Genomic DNA, 18,549 nt, shown 5'->3' with positions numbered 1-18,549 from the left:
TCTGCAGCTGTTTTTCATGTATATTATTTTACAGCTTCAATTCACACTTCAGATATGGGTTATTCTTCTAAAAGGCTTTTTAAATGTACTTTAGATAATATTCAACATCCCAAAGCACTGTAGATATATGTCAGCATTTCTGTTTATAATTAGCAGAGCAAATGGCTGCAAAGTAACCTATTTAAGAAGAAATCCAGCTGCTTCATTAATAATAGTTGTTTCCTGCAGATATAAGTCCACATTTTTAAAAGCTTTTGTGAAGATACAAAGCAGCAGAGAGGCTTTATCTTTAGCAATCCTAATGAAAGGCGTTCAGTGACTATAACAAATGTTGTGGGATTTGGAAGGGCTTATCACATAGTCTGTGTTTCTTATTATTTAAAGGAATCAATTGTTCCAGTGCAAAGTGTTTTTACACAGAGGGGAAAAAAGTCCATTTCTCACCATAAGAAATATTTCCCCACATACCACTACCAGCAAAAATTCCCCACCAAATCCCTCCATCTGTCTTTCTTCAAAAGCCTGCAAAAATGGGTCAGTCTTACAAATTCAAAGTGAGATGCTGTGATGGACCATGTGAGGGTATTCCAGAGGGAGAATTCCATCTGTGATCACCCTCCTCACAGCCGTGGTGGGATATTTTCTTTCATGCCAGTACAGGTTGTGCCACAAATCAGAAGCCTCTCCCCACCCTTTAATCTCTCACCCCTAAAATCTGAAAAGCCTTTACTCCTTGCTTTAGAGACAGCCATGTCCATTTTCTGCTATTTATGTGGATTTAACAGCAAGCTCAGCTGAATTATGTCTTCCCCACCCCACAAAGGATCCTGTATGCTAGCTGCTAACATTTTTAGGTAAAAAACATTGGCATGGATTTGCAATATGAAGCTGCTTCAGAGATATTCTGAAGTGGGAAGGCATCAGCTAATTAGAACCAATTTTGTAAGATGATGGTAATTAATTTCAGTGATTGTGCATCATCAGACATCCTAAATTGCTGGATACACTTGACACTGAATTTTCCTCAGAAATACTGCATTATTTTCCCAATTATATAAAACTCATTTACAAAAGATGAAACTTAGTTTTTTGTAGTGTTGTTTGGAAGTTTTTTATCATATAAGATTGAGACATATTGGTTAATCATCTCAGAAAAGTATACCTGAAATTTGCAATCAATGAAACAATTGTTTGACCAGAAATGAGGTTCATGTGGCTTCATTTCTGGTAACACTTGGAGAGATTTCTCTGAAAAAGGTTGTGGGTTTCCAGCTAAGTATTTCCTCAGGGGCTCGAAGCCTCTTCCAGCATTACACCAACAGCTTCCAGACAGAGGAAATCTGTGCCTGGAAAGAAAGTGGCTAACCCTGGGAATTGAGGAGACACAGGTAAAATTTCCTGTTAGCAGTTTCACACACAGATTTTGGATGGGGCTCATTGTCATTATGCTTTACCTGCCTGTGGTAGATCATGGAGATCTCAGCAATCCTTTATTCTGCAGACATATGAGGCAAATAATAAAGGCAAGAAGGGTTGAAAGGGCAGCTCTCTGCATTGATGGAAAGATGTTAGTGATGAGACAGGGCAGTTGCAGTCAGATGTGTGTGCTCAGGCTTGTGGATATAGGCTGCAGAAGAGATAACAAGAAAGACCACCAGGAGAGATGCATAATAACCACAAACTAGAGGAAAAAAGAGCTGAAAACCCACAAAACCTTTTTAGCAAGCAGTTTGGCAGTTTGCCCTGCAGTGGGTTGGAGATGGCTGTTGGACCCAAGCCTATGAGATGATTGCAGTAATTCCTACAAAAGTCCTTTCCTCGAGGTTGGTTTTTTCTCCCCGACACAACGTCCCCCACTCAGCCCACTCTCTAAGCCTGTGCCTCACAGATTCACGGGGATATTCAGATTTAAATCTCATCTGCTCCATTTTGTCTTCACAGCTCCATTAATGGGGTCTTGGCTAAACAATTGGATTTAGGATCACATGGAGAGGAACAGGGTGGTTAGGAGGTGAGGTGGCTTCTTGGGAGCAATGATTCCTGGAGAGCTCTGAGCTGGCTGTGGTCTGTGCTCACCTCCTCGTGCACCAGGCACTGTGGCCATGGATTCAAACACAGAAAAGGAACGTGTCTGGAAGCTGCCTTTTGGAGGAGGTTCATGGCTGGCTACCCAAAATCACATTAAATGAACCAAAGAATATCACCACAATACTGAGCTTCTTTCAGTATTTTTCTGCAGCTGCAGACTACCAGAGTAGTTTCCTGCTCAGTGTCCAAGGTGTGCTGAATAGACAGAGATATTTAGGTTTGAAAGATGCTCCAGTCTTCCCCAGTTTTGTGAATCTCAGAGTTGTAAAAGGAAGAGATGTATTTACCTGGGGTAATCACAGCACCACCTTGCTTTCTTCATTTTTGCCATTTGCCTTTGTAAGTCTCCTCTTCCTTCTCAAAACTGGTGCTGATGGATTTCTGCTTCAGAAAATTAAAATACTTGTGGAAAAAAGATTTATATACAGGCAAGGATAGTAAGTAAAAATGCTGCCACACTTTTTTTTTTTTCTTTCTAAGAGTCTATAAGAAATAAGCTTAATTGCCTTAGAGCACCAGCTGCAGCAGACTGTACAGCAAATGAAACCCTGGAATTCAGCTTTAATCCCTCAAGGCTGGCCGAGCAGAGGCTAAGATAAGTGTTACTAGACAGAGAAAATATTGTGATATATTGCTGTTTCTTGCAGTAATCGTTATGAAGTTATTCTCAGAGCAGCTTTGCCATCACACTCACCCTTTTTTCAGCTACAGTTTAGATGCTGTGGCAGACACATTTAGCAAGTTTGGGGGGAAAGTGAGAGAAGACAAAAATGAGCACTTGCAGCAAATTCTGTGAAACAGTGTTGTAAAGTGTGTGTTGTATATCCATCTAACATGGCCTCACCAGACAGAGCAGGCTGTGGGGGGAAAAAAACCAGATGGCCTTTCCTAAGTTTAATGCTTCCTGTTATTATTTATCTGCATTCAGAGAGGCAAAAACATTGGAGCTCATAACTAATATTCCTTCTTTTGCTTTCCCACACAGCATTCACGTGCACTTTAATTTATTGGAGGCACGTTCCTTTCCTGGCAGGATAAAGGTGGCATTTTGCTTTCAAAAATCAGTCTGTAAAAGAGAAAACCTGCACTAGGAACCTGGAAACTGATGATACCTTTATCTTTTTTTAAAAATCAGATTGAGCAATTAGAAAGTGGATTTGAAAGATGCATTACCTTAACAGTGAAATTGTAAGCAGCATGTATTTAAGTGACCTAAGATTGCACTGAGAAGGTGTCACTGGTGCTACAGAGCCAGTATTTGTTCTCAAGCAATGTTTTACCCTCCTAAAAGTATGTGCAAAACAGCATTTCTGATGCTGTTGTGGGAATTTGATTTAGAAATGCTGGGCATTTTTAATATGTAGATATTCTTACTTAGACATTAAATACTGTAGATATCCTTAGTACTGAGCAACAGGAAATTTTCTACAAATGGTCTTGTGTTTGAAGGCAAAAAGAATTTGAAAGGTAATGTGGACTCTCTCAGTGTGCTCTTTATGAGTTTGTCAACAATGAGAAATCAGAAGATCAGAACAGAGCCAGTGGCTTTTAAATGAAGGGATTTTGAATGTCTTTTAGAACAGAGGAAAAAAGAAGCCAGGAAATTACAGGCCAGTCAGCTTAATGTCAACTGCTGTAAGATTTCTGGAACAAATTATCAAACAAAGTCTAAGCATCTTAAAGATAACAGTGAGATAAGTGTGAGCCAACATGGATTTGTCAAGAACTAATTCTGTCAAACAGATCTGGTTTCCTTTTGTAGCAGGGCTCAGGATTTATGGCTGTGGGAGAAGCAGTTGATCTCATAAACTTTGGCTTCAGTAAGGCTTTAAAACTCTCTCTAAAACATGAGATGCTTGTGAGCAGCCAGAGAAATATCATCTTCATGAAATTTCTGCTATATCCTGTGTGGAGGGAATGGAATTTGGATGGAAGTACGGGGTAGGGCTGTTCTGCACTCTGTGTAGGATCACTCATTAGCATTTAAAATGAACTAAAGTAATTAGACATTGAATTAATGGAATCTATTAATAATAATTAAGTCTGCATGGAGCTCTGTCAACAGTTGAATGAAGAAGAAATTATCAGCTGACCGTCCTCATTTAGTACCAAAAATATAAACTTTAGTGTGACACACATGATAGTTTGAAGAATGAGGAACGCTTCCAAGAAATATCAAGCTGCAACTTGAATTTTGGAAGATTTATCATGACAAAGTTCCACCATTTACTTTGCACAGTAAATGTGTAAAACTGTAACAATAAATGCATAGCAAAAACTGCATCTTTCACCCAGTGACCAGTAGGAAATGTCAGTGGAGAATATGATCTAAGTTAGACACAGACACACCATTTTCACTGCTGTTCTCCATCTAAAACGAGATCTAAATAATCTGCAGTAAAATTTTTAGACCTGTAGTAAATCCTGAACAGAGGATAAACGCCTAAAAGTGTTCTGAGTCATTTGGCACATAAGGAAGTGGATTTTGGAACAGATGGAGCTCCAGAAACAATACAGAAAAATCCACTGGCCACGCCTCCAAAAGATTACTGGGTAGTGAAATGGTAAAAACCTTCTGAAGAAGAAAAATTCCACAGGCTTGTAGGAAAGCACTCAACTGGAGCTGAAAACTGGAGGGCAAAATGCAATGAGAGAAAGTCTGGATATCCTACTTCCTCCCCTACAGTACCTGAACCTCTTCAGCAGCCCATTATAAGTTAGTGCTCTTGAAAGGTCCATAACATGAGGAGAATATTTAACTTAAATAAGGTTCTTAAAAGCAAACTGTAGCTGAATAAAAATAATGTTTTCAGGGCATTTTTAAAGACTGCGTGAATGCAAGAGCAACTACTCAGATATTGCATCTATACCCAACTGTTGAGAAAAGTTTATTTAGCAAAGCCATCAAAGCTTGATTAAAATTTAATGGGATGATAGGATAAATGTGGTGAGTCCACTGAGGTCTGAATTGCTGCCAGTATTGATTAACACCCTTAACAGCCCAGTGGGAATCCTATCAAAAACATATTTCAAATCTAAGCTATGGGAATCAGAATAAAGCCCTGGGTAACAACCATGCTATCAGTCAGATGAGTGTTTTATTTCCCTATATGCCAAATGAATGAAACAAGTTAGTGGAAAGTTGCCAAAGGATTGTACCTGGGGGCTTGAAAAATGCTGAAAATATGAGGTCAGATTCTTCCTGCTATAATTTCATCAACCTAGCTGAATTTTCAAAAGGTTAAATATAGCTCATGATCTGTATCCCAATCAGCTTACATCAAAAAATTTTTGATGTACTGAATGATAAGTTTATAGTTTGTAAGGGGATACAGCTGGCATGGAAACCGATGCAGAAGTGATTACAAAGAGACTTGATTGAGAAAAGACTGTTCTGCTGACAGTAAAGATTCAGTTGGTCCAACTGCAAGGCTGGCAGTGAAAAAATATAAAACCAAGCATGAGAAAAGAGAGAGGAGAGCAGATGCAGTAGAGGATTCTGAGAAATACACAGAGGGAGAAGGAGGACAGAATAAAATTGCAGCTGGTACGTTAGCAGGTCTGTCATTTCTTTAACACTGAAGATAAGAAGCTTTAACTTTTTGTGTCAAGGCAGAATCCCAAAAAAACTTGAAATACAATTGAGAGAATGGCAAAAGCATGAGATTGTTTTAAAATCAGGCATTACAGCTATACTGGTAAGGCAAGTACTGAGACTTGGAAAGAGCAGACAAAAGGTTATGTTTTATGAAAAATCAGCCAAGCATGGTCTAGATTTGAAAGAGCAGAAATTAAAAAAGGAAGGAATGAATGCTTGCAATCCAAGAAGACAAAAGGTTAAGGGAGGTGCTGCAGATGACTCTGAGGTTTGTTAAAAAACGGAGCTGTTAAGGAGGAGGTAAAACCTAGAGGTTTGAGGGGCTGATTTAGTTTGGTGCTTTGTTGTGGGGGTAGAGAGGGGCTTGAATTGTCATTCTGCAAAAATCAGGTGCTGGCACTTTGTTCCAAATCCTAATTCTACAGTTAGCTGAAAAAAATAATCCATACATGGTAAGTGTGAAGAGTACTAACTGTTGGCAACCAGCTTTGTAATTTTTTAATCAAGTGAACAATTAGAATTATTAAATAAAAAGCAAACCCAGAAATCCGATGTGACCTCATTACAAAAATATTTGCTGGAATTCCTGTCCTTCCTTTACAGGAAGCAGCTTAAAGTAGTTAAAAATATAATCTTTTGTCCCTCTTTGCTTAATTGCTGGATGGGATGAGTTTATTGAAAACTGGTAGTCACTGGTAGTCTGGGACTCGTAGAAGTTGTGTCCTGATCCTCAGCTGAGTGTCCTCTGCAGAACCAGCTGCTCATCCGTGGCCTTGATGGTGACAAGGGAAGGTGTGGCCTCCTTGGGGAGAGCTGTCTGTACTTCAGTGTAAAGATTTTAGAGACAGAAAAGCTTTACTGCCCTAAGACACATTCAAGAGGAAGAAATGCTCTAAATCAGTTATAAATAGCTGATTTCAAAGAAGTGTCATTAAATGTACTTTCTTAGGAGGTGGCTGTGGTGTTTGGCATGGCTCCTTAAATACAAGTGTTGCTGAGAGGTATAATAAGGCAGTGAGGTCATCTAGCTGACAAGGTGTGTTTGTATCCTCCTTTTACCATTTTCTTTCTGATTTTTGTCATAGCCTTTAAATGTTCATATCCTGACTAGCTGGATACAGGCCCCAAATCATTGAATCATTATGGGAATGCTGAAATACTTTGCTGACCAGGGATGAAGCTAAGCATAGTTCAGCCTGTTGCTTTGCTGAATCTGATGGATTTGCTGAACTTCCTGTAAGCTTTTTCCCTATAAAAATCATCTTGCTTAAATGCATGAGCTAAGCAATAGAAGGGTCCTGAATGCTGATCAGAACTTATTCTTTGTCTGTAGCCCGGTGTTAAAAGTGTTGAAAGAGAAAATGGGAAGTTTACTTGTTTGCAGGAGTTGGTGTTGTTTGGCTGTTCCTGCAAACATAAAAAGCCTGGGTCACGGAATAATCCATGAGAAGCTAAATGTCTGGCAGGTGGGGTCACAGAAATACTCCTGCAAGCAGCCTGCTGTGCATGGTAGAGAGGGCAGGTCTAAACAAGGCAGAGAGCCTGCAATCACATTTCTGTGCAGGTCCCCACTGCCACAAAATTCAGGAGCTGTCTGATGCAGGACATAGAGGAGTGTTAACTTTGATGCTGCAGATGGAGAAACTGAGGCCCAGCAAGGCTGCCCAGCTGGGCAAGCACAGTTAATGGCTTAACTCTTATTTACATGTTCAACTCCAATAGTTTTCAGAAGGTATTTAATGCATTCAGGGATCTGAGTTTACTCTGCCAGGAGAATTCTGGCAAGCCTACATAACCCCTGAATTCAACCCCATTTAACCTAGTGTTCAGAGATTAGGTGTTAGGTGTACAAGCATGAGCTAAAGCCCCAAACTTTTTTTTTTTAGGTTATTTTGGGATTATTTTTTTTTAACAAACAAACCCTCTCCGAAAAAATACCATAAAAGTGAGGTAACAGCAGTACCTCAATGCAGACAATCAAGGCTCAGACAATAAAAAGAGGGTTCTTTGTTTCCTGAGACTATAGGTGAAGAAATTTGTGTCCTTTCTCATTCTTGTACTAAAAATAGCATTGGGGGAAGGCGTTCATAGTAACCAAGTATGAAAGCAATTAAATGTTGTCAGTAGGAAGACTGTGAAATGTGTGAACATGTGGAGAAGAGGGGGATAATGCCCAATGAGAGATTTGATGGGATGCACTGCCAAGCAACTTAAGTCCTTGAAAAAACAAGCTTGCAAGTGGGCAGCCTTGCTGGACGGGTGACAGAAGCGTTTTAAATAAGAGCAGTGGTTGGCATCACTGGCATGAAACAAATGGGAAGTAGCTGTGCTGTTCCTCCCTTGCAGAAGCACGACGGGCACTTCACGGTGATCCAGCTGGTGGGAATGCTGCGGGGCATTGCCTCTGGCATGAAGTACCTGTCCGACATGGGCTACGTGCACCGGGACCTGGCGGCGCGCAACATCCTGGTCAACAGCAACCTCATGTGCAAGGTCTCTGATTTTGGGCTCTCACGGGTGCTGGAGGACGACCCCGAAGCTGCCTACACCACAAGTGTGAGTTTCTTATCTAATTTGAGCAGCTGATTGCCTGGTGCCTCTTGTGTTCCAGTTTCAGATTTGTCTGTGCCATAGGAAGAACAGTTGGAATTGGCTTTGTTCCCTTCTCAGTGTGATTCAGCAAACGCACTGGCAGTGCTAAGGGAAGTTGTTTTGATTTTTTGGCTAAGGGATGTGCTAATAAACTTTGGCAAAAGTTTATTTTAAGCAAATGTGCAAGTATAAGTGGGAGACCTTTTTCATTCTTTGTGGTTTTGTTGGCTGTGAAGGTTCTTTTTCCGTATTGTTTCCTCTTTTGGCAATTTGTGTTCATTTACAAGGATGTGGTTGTGAAAGAGAGAGATGGGAGAGGAGAGAATCTTACCAGCTTCACTGTTGGAAGCACACTGCCAGTGCAAGCCTTGCATTCATAAATTAGAAATGTAATTTTATTTCATCTGAAGTTTATCTTCTAGCAGGACGTGTAGGACCTTCTTTGCATGGTTTAGGTCTCAGTTTATTAATACTTAATTCCTTATGTGATGCAAATAAACTGGAAAAGGGGATTTGGGTGAGGGGAGTTGGGGTGGGTTTTTTTGGTTTGTGGTGTTGTAAGGGGGTTCCAGTGAAGTGAAAAATTCTTGAACGTGAAGAAGACAAATGACAAGTCCCAACACACCATTTTTCCTGATACCAAACTACATTTCAGATGCAATTATTGTCACAACAGTTAATTGCAAGCTGATTTTTGAGTAACTTTCATCTCTATCACTTAAACTAAAACTATTTCAGAAGAAGAGTGCATTCTCATTACTACTCTCACAAAATGTGTAGAATTTGTATATTCCCATGACAGGGCACAGTGACAGAATTGTAATAGAGAAGATAAATGAACATTAAATAATTTATTACCCTTTTTTTTTTTCTATTCCACTTTAAAAAGTGATGTATGGCCAAAATAAGGAACTCATCTAATTTCTCTGTGCTGCAGTAAGTATTGTAGTGCATCTACTGAATTCAATTTAGATATTATAATGGGATTTTAGATCTTATATATTTATATATGTAGAATATATATTTACTTTTAGCTTAGGCCTAAAATAGAGATGTTCTGATAATTCTTCTGCAACTTCCATTTCTTGGAAGTTCTATACAGAACTGCAAGCTGACTTAGAGAAGAACAAGTCACTTTGCAAGGTTTTCTATTGGTTTTAATATGCCAGCTGGGGGAAAAAAAGCCCCCAGATTTTACTTTATAGCAGAAATTTCCTTCACTCAGTTCTCAAAACCTGTTTTGCTTCACACTCCTTCTTAGTAAGAGTCTTGAAAGGGAAGATAGACACGAGCAGGTTCTCACACGAGGGCTGAGGCTGGCTAGTGGCCCCTGTGAGGAGCTCAGCTGGCACCAGGTGCCCCAGGGGCAGGAGTCAAGTGACAGCCTCAGCTCCGAGCCCAGGCTAATGTCCCCAGCTGGTGCCAGCCACTGGCAATGGCCAGGCAGCCCCTCTCCCTGTGAGGTACAGGAAAGATACCAAATGAGAATTGGAGGCTTTCAGTTATTATTTATCCTGTAATTTTCCGCTGGATACCAACACAGAACAATTAGTTTCACAGAATAGTTGGTGCCTGTCCTGGTCATGATGGTTAGAGCTGCTTTTAATCAGGACGTGCTACATTGTGAAAAACACAAACAATGCCATGACATGTTCCTTTTTTCATTTATCTGTGCTGAAGGACTTCCTTGAAATGTAGAACAGGCTTTGTTGAAATGCTGCCTGTTTTCCTTTTCACCCAAACACGAGAGCCTGGTGTAGGTGTAGAACTCAGAAGTGCCTCAGAGCCACTGCTCCACCCTGCCAAGGCTGCAGCCAGGTGCTGAACTACCAAATGCTGCTGGGCAGGTACCAAGAGCGTGTCCAGCAGGAGGGATGTCACAGAGGCTGATGGCAGTGCAGGTCCCTGTGGCAGCCAGGCATCCAAGGTGAATCTGTTTTGACCATGAACCCTCCAAAGGAGATCAAAAAGCTTTGAAACTAAGGTGGGAAAATGTACCATTATGATAGTTAATATCATAATGGTACATTAATATCATTATGTACCATTATGATATTAACTAAAATCTTAGTAAATGGGAAAAAATCAAAGCAACCAAATGGAAATGGAAAGCATTTCAATAACTTATTCCTTCAACTCCAGCTTTCCTGTTCTTGCAAGTGGGTCCTCACACACTGACTCTTTTAGTCATTGTGGCAGAGCCTGCCCAGTTCTTCCTGTCACCTGTGGTCCTTGGGAAGTGTCCTTCCCTCATTCCTGAGCTGCAGTCCATGTTCTGTGTCACACTCACTGTGTATGAACTGGGGACAGCCAGGTTTCTGTGGGATGCTCCTGCCTTCCATGGGCTCCATCCCTGGGGTCTTGTTCCCCTTGAGCAAGTCCAGCAGATTTCTCTGTAGGAACACCCAGCGGGAAGTCAAAACCCTGTCAGTTTTTAAAAAGACTCAGCACAATTCTGACCAAAATAGGGTGGGGACACAAAGGATAAAAGATTTGTCACAGTGGCTGTGGAGGACTCAGGGAAGGCTTTCATGGTAACAGAAGGGACAAGAAGCCCACACTGGGTGCCAAATCCTCCTGCAGCTCTCACTGCCCAGCATTTTGGCACTGACCTTTCCCCCCCTCATGAGCATCTTTCCAACAGAAGGCCATGTGTATTCCTAGAGGATTTTACAGCATCTCTTGAGTTCCATATTGTGTTTTCAGCAATGTGAAGGTTAAACCCTCAGTGTTCTTTCAAAGATTCTGGAGATTTTAGAATTCATGTATCCTCTCCACAGAGATTTTTATTGATAACAGCCCCATACCCCGTGTAAGAAATCCACAGAGTGGGTCTGCATATTGAAGAGTGATATTTTTAGCCTCACATCTTCCTGTACAGCACTGTCAGTGCTCAGAGGAAACTGATTATTTTATCTTCCCCTTTTTGTCTTAGTCCTGGTGTCAGAAACTCAAAGGTACAATCGGATGTTTTCCTTGGAAATTATCTACAATATACTATAAGCCAAAAATAAATAGACTTTTATGTCTGTGATGCAGTGGTCAATTATTGTGTTAATGTTTTTTGTTGTTGTTGTTGCTGTTGTTTTCCAGCCTATTGAGACAAAGGATGTAAATATGTCTTTGATGAGAGGGTTTTTAGGAAATAAAATATTGATTCCTGTTTGTTACCTGGAATCAAAAAATTTACAGCAAGATACCATTTTAGAATAGGAAGAAGGAATTAAAAGCCAGGAACATTTGACTGCAAATCTTTGTGTTCCAGATTGATCAGGAAAAGATAAGGCAAACTTTGGGATAACCGAGTACTGTGTGGGTTTTCTCTTTGGAGACAAAACTTTCATTTTTAGTAATGGTTTCCAAGGCAACAGTTAGTCATAAAAGGACATTTCTAGTATATAAACAAGCACTTCTGTCCATACAGAGGACATCTAGGCTCTTGCATTCCTGCTTTTAGATAGACTGTGTTGGATGTTGTAGATTCATTTAGTTTAAAACATGGTCAGGGTTCACATGTGTTTTAAAAGGAACCACATGGCCCCAGAACAACACTTTACATATAGTAAAATATTTATAATCAGAGCAGAATTTGTGGCACTACTGTAAAAAGGACTAAACTTGTATTTCTTTTACAGGTGACACTTTAATAGTCTGCATTAAATCTGATTTTTAGGAGACAAAAAGCTGCTACAAACAGAATTATATGATAAAGAAATGTATTCTAGATTTCTTCTATCAGCTTTATTTGTGAATCCGTTCTGAATTCATTCATTTAGCCTTACCATAAGAAATATTTTCTTCTTTCCATAACAGTAGTTGGAGAATTGATTTATTGCATTGTATTTCCTGAATCACTTTGTAAACTTTATGGGTCTGATTCTTTTCAAGCCAACTGGGTGAAATAACCCGTCCAGGAAGATTTTAGACTTATTAGATTCATTAGAGGAGCAAGGATTGATGTCATTAATCTTTATAAATAATAGCAAACAGCAAAACTCTGGGGGGATCAGGATGAGACATTCATATTTTTTTACTTTTTTATGTACTTTCCACATTACAAGACAATTTCAGATTTCCCTCAGTAGTACACAAGTAACAGGTTTGGGGAGAGAAGGTTTAATTTGCTGAAAAGTAAAACAAGATGCAAATGATTTTCCAGTTAATTTGGGATGTTAAGCTATAGTTTCTGAACAGCCTCTGTGCTATGGCAAGCATATTGCCTAGGTATTTACTTTAAGGTTAGAATTAATCATGGACTGTAGAGTAAATTGGTTTTTGGCAACCATTGAGAAAAAGAAGCTGCAAAGGTCTGCATTAACCTGTTTTCTTAAAACCCATTGGTGACCAAAGGTTGAGCATAAATGGTGTCAACTCCTCCACTCCTTGTGTGACACATGAAGGGTCTGGAGTACCAGATGAGGAGAGGCTGAGGGAGCTGGGGGGCTCAACCTGGAAAAAAGGAGGCTCAGGGGGGACCTTACTGCTCTCTACAACTCCCTGAAAGGAGCCAGGTGGGGTTCAGCCTCTGCTCCTGGTAATGAGTGACAGAATGGGAGGAAATGTCAAATTGCTCCAGGGCAGGTTTAGATTGGATGTTAGAAAAATAAAATATCCTTCCAAGGCCACTGTGTGAGATTATAATATTATTTGCCAGAGTAGAGCTGCAGAGCTCAATGGGATCCCAAAGGGGTTGTTTTTGGATAGGTCACTTGGTGCCATCCAGCCTCATCAGGATTCTTGTGCTCCTGTGTGGTTGAACCAACGGGGGCTCCCGGGATGAGTGGAGATGAGAATCTTGACTCCATGTTTCAGAACGCTGATTTATTATATTATTATATATATTACATTAAAATTATGTACTAAAACTATACTAAAAGAATAGAGAGAAAAGGATCCATCAGAAGGCTGGAAAGAACAGGAATGGAATGAATAACAAAGGCTCCTGACTCCGAGAGTCCGAGCCAGCTGACTGTGATTGGCCATTAATTAGAAATAACCAACATGCCCCAAGCACAGCTGCACCTGTTGCATTCCACAGCAGCACACAGTTATTGTTGCATTTCTTTCCTGAGGCTCCTCAGCTCCTCAGGAGAAAAATCCTAGCAAAGGATTTTTCAGAAAATATCATGGCTACACACTTGGGCAGGAATCCAGGTGCTGCTGCCAGCCCCCAGACACTGCCAGCCCCTGCTCTTAGCTGGGCACACCCTGCTGAGGGAAAAGGTTTGCTTTTAGCTGCAGTCCAACAGTAGGAATTCCTTAGGAATTCCTCTGCTGGGACTCTGGCACACACATCAATATTTTGAAGAAGAGAGTAAATATCTCAGAATGTGGGCAGGAAGCAAGTTCACAAGAGCTGTGCTGATGTGTCCAGTTGTGAGAATTGCATTAAGTGGTTTTAATGTGAGTGAAGGGATTTGTGTCCATTGGTGCTGAGATCAGCCACCTAGCCATGAGTGCCAGCTTCAGCTGGATCCATTCCCTGCTCCCAGAGGATGCCTGGGGCTGGAGACTCTGCATGTGCCCTCCTCAAGCCTCTGTCATCTGCTGTGGTGACCTGGGCAGAGCATCCTCAAGGACAAGTAGCCAGCAGGTGAAGGAGCAGCCAAAGGAAGGAGTGTCTTGGAAAAAAAGACTTTTTGCCTTTTGGGCAGTACCAGTGTGAGGTATGATGACTTTTAATTATTAGCTGTGTGTTTAAAAGTAACAGGAATCCCAAAGTGAGCCATTCAGTGCAGGGTGTGGTCCTTGCTATTTATTTTATTTTATTTATTTTTGTTGTTTGTAGTGGCCCCTGAAGATGAAAATATGTCTGTGACAAAATTTAAACATTTGGAAGCATTAATTTTCAAATTCTCTCTTCAGCTTGTATCCAGCTGTGTTCCCAAGTTCATCTAAGAGGTTTTCTGGTTTATTTAACCCTCCTTAAATTTAGTAATAGAAACAAACAGGCTATAAAAGACCACAACAAAGGCAGACCCTTAGTATGAAGGTCCCAGGACAGTAAAGAAACATAAATGTAAATTTAAACTCTGTCCATGTTTTGTCAAACTTTGTATTTCTGTGAATACTCACTTCCACAGTCATTTGAGTTTTGAGAATGCATACAAAAAAAACATGCAAATTTGCATTTAGATGTGCAGAAATTTAAAAGGAGTTTAAAGATTGAATTTAATTATAAAACTTATTCTCATCCCTGCATTTTTCTTTCACACCACTCCAAGTAGGACCTCCAAATATGGATTTGGCAGAGAAATACAGTTGGAAATTTGCGTTTCACTTTTTCATTCCCAAAATTATGATGTTGATGAATTCAACACATATTTGTCCTGAGATTTTGGCTGTAAAAAAGGTGGTATTTTATACTTCATTCCTAATGTGGCTTTCAAAGCAACATTCGTTGTAATCAATTCCTAATGTGGCTTTCAAAGCAACATCCATCATTCGTTGTAATCCAATTTAATTTCAAATTAGAAGAATATATTGTAGTGTAATCAATCTGAAGGATGCTGCCTTTAAAGATTTGCAAGCTCTGCCATTCTTTTAGCTTGGATTTCAGCTTTTTGTCTATCTGGCTCCTCCCATTTTCATATCAACAAATTTGAGTTTTGAACTCTACATGTATGTGCTTTTGCTATTTTTCAGTGTGACTCTCTGAACATCTCTCAGTGATTTTATTTACAGATATTTCATAAAATTGAGAATGAGCTACTTACAGCTCTGTAGTGCTGCTGCTCTTGGGGATCTTTGCATCTTAGGAGATAACTGATGAATCTCCTTGTGGCATTTAACCCTGAAGGTGGTTGCATTTTTTCCCCTTACATCTCTGAGCAAATCTTAAGTAGCTGCAAGGAGAGAGGAGGTGGAAAAACTCAATGCACTCACAAATAATTTCTGAAGTAAGAGTTAAAAGAGGATTGTGAATTTCAGAAAGCTACAGGTGGTGTTTTTGAAAAGGCATGGGGCTGACCAAGGCACCAAAGTTACTGATCTCTCAGCTGGGCATGGAGACCTTGAAAAATGGTCTGTGCACACTGTTCTCCTTGGGAACTAGCCCAATAAATGTAGGCAGTACACTTCCATGTGTGTGTATACATGCACTGCATTCTGTGAACAGTCATTTTGTTGTTAATTCCTCGTTCTGTTAATAGAATTTTGTTTTAGCTAACAATTTTCAGAATATTAATCTAATTTCAGGCACAGCTGGGATTTGATTGCATGCATTTATAATTTTTAATGAGAATTGTAATTTTCAAACTACAATTGAAGAAGCTATTGTAAACATGCAGAACATGCTTGTACATTTTTAGTGAGATCTTTATTCCCTCAGAACAATACTATCCACACTTAGGAGTAAAAAAGTAGGTGTACTGGCATAAAACCAAAGCTATTGCTCTGTTGCTAATTCTGTGGATGAATGTAATCCTGAATGCCTGCTTTGTTTATTGCAAATGAAGGATCACAGTTCACTTAGGATTTTAGTATTCATTGTATCGACCAAGGTGCAGTAAATCACAAAATACCTTTCCTGTGCTGGAACACACCTGCACTCTGCACAGCTCCTGATATACTGTTTAATGAGCTTCAAGGCAGTCCATTAAGGCCAAAGCAGTTGCTTTCAGTGGCATGTCAGCTGACAGTAATTCCCATAGGTTATGGTATTTTGATACATATAATAAAAAGGACAATCTCTTTAAAGCCTTGAAAAAGAATGTAACTTATTCATGTAGGTGGTTTTTTTTTTTTTTTTCTCATTAAAAACTACTGGTACCTTTCAAAGATGAGTTAAGAAACTATTATAAAATTTGTTTTCTGTGTGCTTACAAGCAGTAAACAATTCACTGGGAAAAGAAAACCATTCAGCTCCAGTGAGCCAAACAGCTCAGCTCTAACTCCTGCATTTAGTTATTGGTAGGTGAAAGGAAGTAAGATCTGGATGATTCTTTGTTTTCATTTGTTGTACCACTCTCAATGGGAATTTATGAGCCATATTAAATATCACTGTAAAAAGTAACTACTCTGCATACAGGCATATAAAACTTCTGGGTTGAAAATTTGAAGCGCTTGGCTTCAGCAGGCTTTTATAAAGCTTCATAATTAAATCTTGACATATTACACAGCAGGATGTGTTATGTCCATGAGTATAATTCAATGAAGTCTTGACTCTAGTCAAAGAAAAAACCAAAAAAACCAAAACCAACCACCCTGTTGGACTTGGTTATTTAAAAGCAGTCAGTTGTTCGGGTGTGTATGTCAAAGCTCACGTGGAAGGAGCTTGGAGAGGAGGAGACTCATCCTCATCCTGTGTCTTCAGCTGCTGTAGGTCATTTATGGTTCTGTCTCATTTCCCCTGCTGTGCTGTGTGTTGCACTGAGCTGGCTGTGTCAGCTGGGCAGCAGAGAGTTATGACCCTGGAAGAGATGGAAAATTCTCAGCAGTGCTGCTAGATTGTGATGAAATCCTGTTTATTTTTCAGAGTTGGGAATTCCTGTGTGCTAAAGATCTGACATATGGTTGCACTGTTGTTTTAGGGGGTGGAGGGTTTTCTGACTGGTTCCTGAGGAATTACCCTACATTGTACTTGCATGTGACTGGCTAGGCCTGTGTTTCTTAATGACTGTCATCAATCTGATATTTATCAAATGAGAAAAAGGCATTGAAATTTCAGAGATGCTATCTATGTTCATGGTCCACAAAAATAAATGGTAACACAGAAAACAAATTCTGTTAATTTAGCAAAGACTTGACCCTAATTGATTTTAGCCTGGAATTCTGACATCCAGTCTTCAAAACACAAGTCTGGGGGAAACCAAGATTCCTTTTCTTCTTTTACTTATGTGAAGAGAGCAATATTTTGGGGGCAAATATCAGCCTTATGGATATGCTGAGTCACCGTGTGGGTGTGGTACTTGGGGATGCGTTTTAGTGATGAACACGGTGGGGATGGGGTAATGAGTGGACTTGATGAACTTAGAGGTGTTTTCCAAACTAAGTGATTCTATGGTTCTCCCTGCTTCTCTGGGTAATATTGCACACTTGGGAGGTGTGTAATTTAGGATACATTAATGATGGAAGAGTTCATAGATAATAAAGGAGTATCTCTCCATGTTGCTCAGCTACTCTTTGTATAAAGAATCTGCCAAAGGGTAGATCCCTGAAATATGAAACAGGGGAGTTCTAGCCTAGTGTGATTTGTGCTTTTCTGTTTACATGCAGTACTGATGTTTCATAATCTCTTCTGGGGGAACCTGTGGCCTGATTGCTGTTGTGTCAAGATTTTGGTATTCACTTCAGCTAGAAGAAGGAAGTAAAAAAAAATGCACGTCTCACATGCTGATTAATTTTTCTGCTCACTTTGATACTAATTCTAATATTTCTCCTGTTCATGATATCAAAGTTGTTGTAAATGGGATTCTGTAATTACAGAAGGAAGTTTCTGAAGCAAGGTAGACACGTGTTAAACTTAATCTACTTTCATATTTTTGTAATAGAAATGTTAACTTGGGAATAAGACTGACCTAGTTATTCACCTAAATTAATCCCCAGTGAAATCAACCAGAGGAATTTCCACTGACCATGTAGGAATTTTGATTTGCCCTAAATGAAAAGGATAACTACAGAAAGAAGCTTTTCACTGTTGCCTGTTTGCTTACAAGAATGAAAGCTAGATTATCTTCAGCCATACACACACCCTTGAGAATCTCGCTTGTGTGCTTTCCTTATCGATCAGATTTTCAAAACTTTGCAATGGTAAACTTTAATTCCTTGCGTTCTTTTTTAGCCCTCCTCTTTGGCAGACTTTCAGGATAGCAGCTTCTTGCCCAGCTGTGAGTTCTTCCCTTCTTTACAAGGGATGGTTGGGAGGGGAGGATGATTCACAGTTTGTGGTTTCTGGTTTTCCCTTTAAGCAGAATGTCACAGGAATATTGCGGCACGGTGCTCGTCTGCCTGGAAAACATCCTAGATTGGTGTGACTCTGGTAAATTTAGGTCAGACATCACAGTCTTTGCTCAGTACTCAAAGTTAGTCAGGCAAAACTCCTATTGAGGCCAATGGGAATTTTGCCTGACTAAGCACTGTGGGATTTTGCCCTTAGTATCTAAAATATTTCATCTGTTCCTGTGCTTTTGGAAGAGCTCTAGAGGCAAATCTGGTATCTTGTCCTTGACTGCCTCACTGTGGCTGTATCCTCCTCAGCCTAAAGATTCTTGTGCCTCCCAATATTAAGCATCTCTTCATTGACAGCATATTTAAAAAAAAAAAAAAACTGC

General features: G+C 39.9%; 1 protein-coding gene across 3 annotated transcripts in view; it reads left to right on the top strand.

Annotated features, from left to right (window-relative positions):
• The window catches only part of EPHA6 (EPH receptor A6), a 365,847-nt gene that overhangs the window by 316,721 nt on the left and 30,577 nt on the right, over positions 1 to 18,549 (top strand). For all 3 annotated transcript variants that reach the window (XM_041480224.1, XM_041480226.1, XM_041480225.1), the window contains one exon: positions 8,033 to 8,242. In XM_041480224.1, the coding sequence (XP_041336158.1) occupies positions 8,033 to 8,242 (210 nt within the window). The remainder of the gene's footprint in view (positions 1 to 8,032; positions 8,243 to 18,549) is intronic.

Source organism: Pyrgilauda ruficollis, unplaced genomic scaffold, assembly GCF_017590135.1.
Source record: "Pyrgilauda ruficollis isolate IOZ18807 unplaced genomic scaffold, ASM1759013v1 scaffold50, whole genome shotgun sequence".
Lineage (NCBI taxonomy): Eukaryota > Metazoa > Chordata > Aves > Passeriformes > Passeridae > Pyrgilauda > Pyrgilauda ruficollis.
This window is presented reverse-complemented; position numbering and strand designations above follow the sequence as displayed.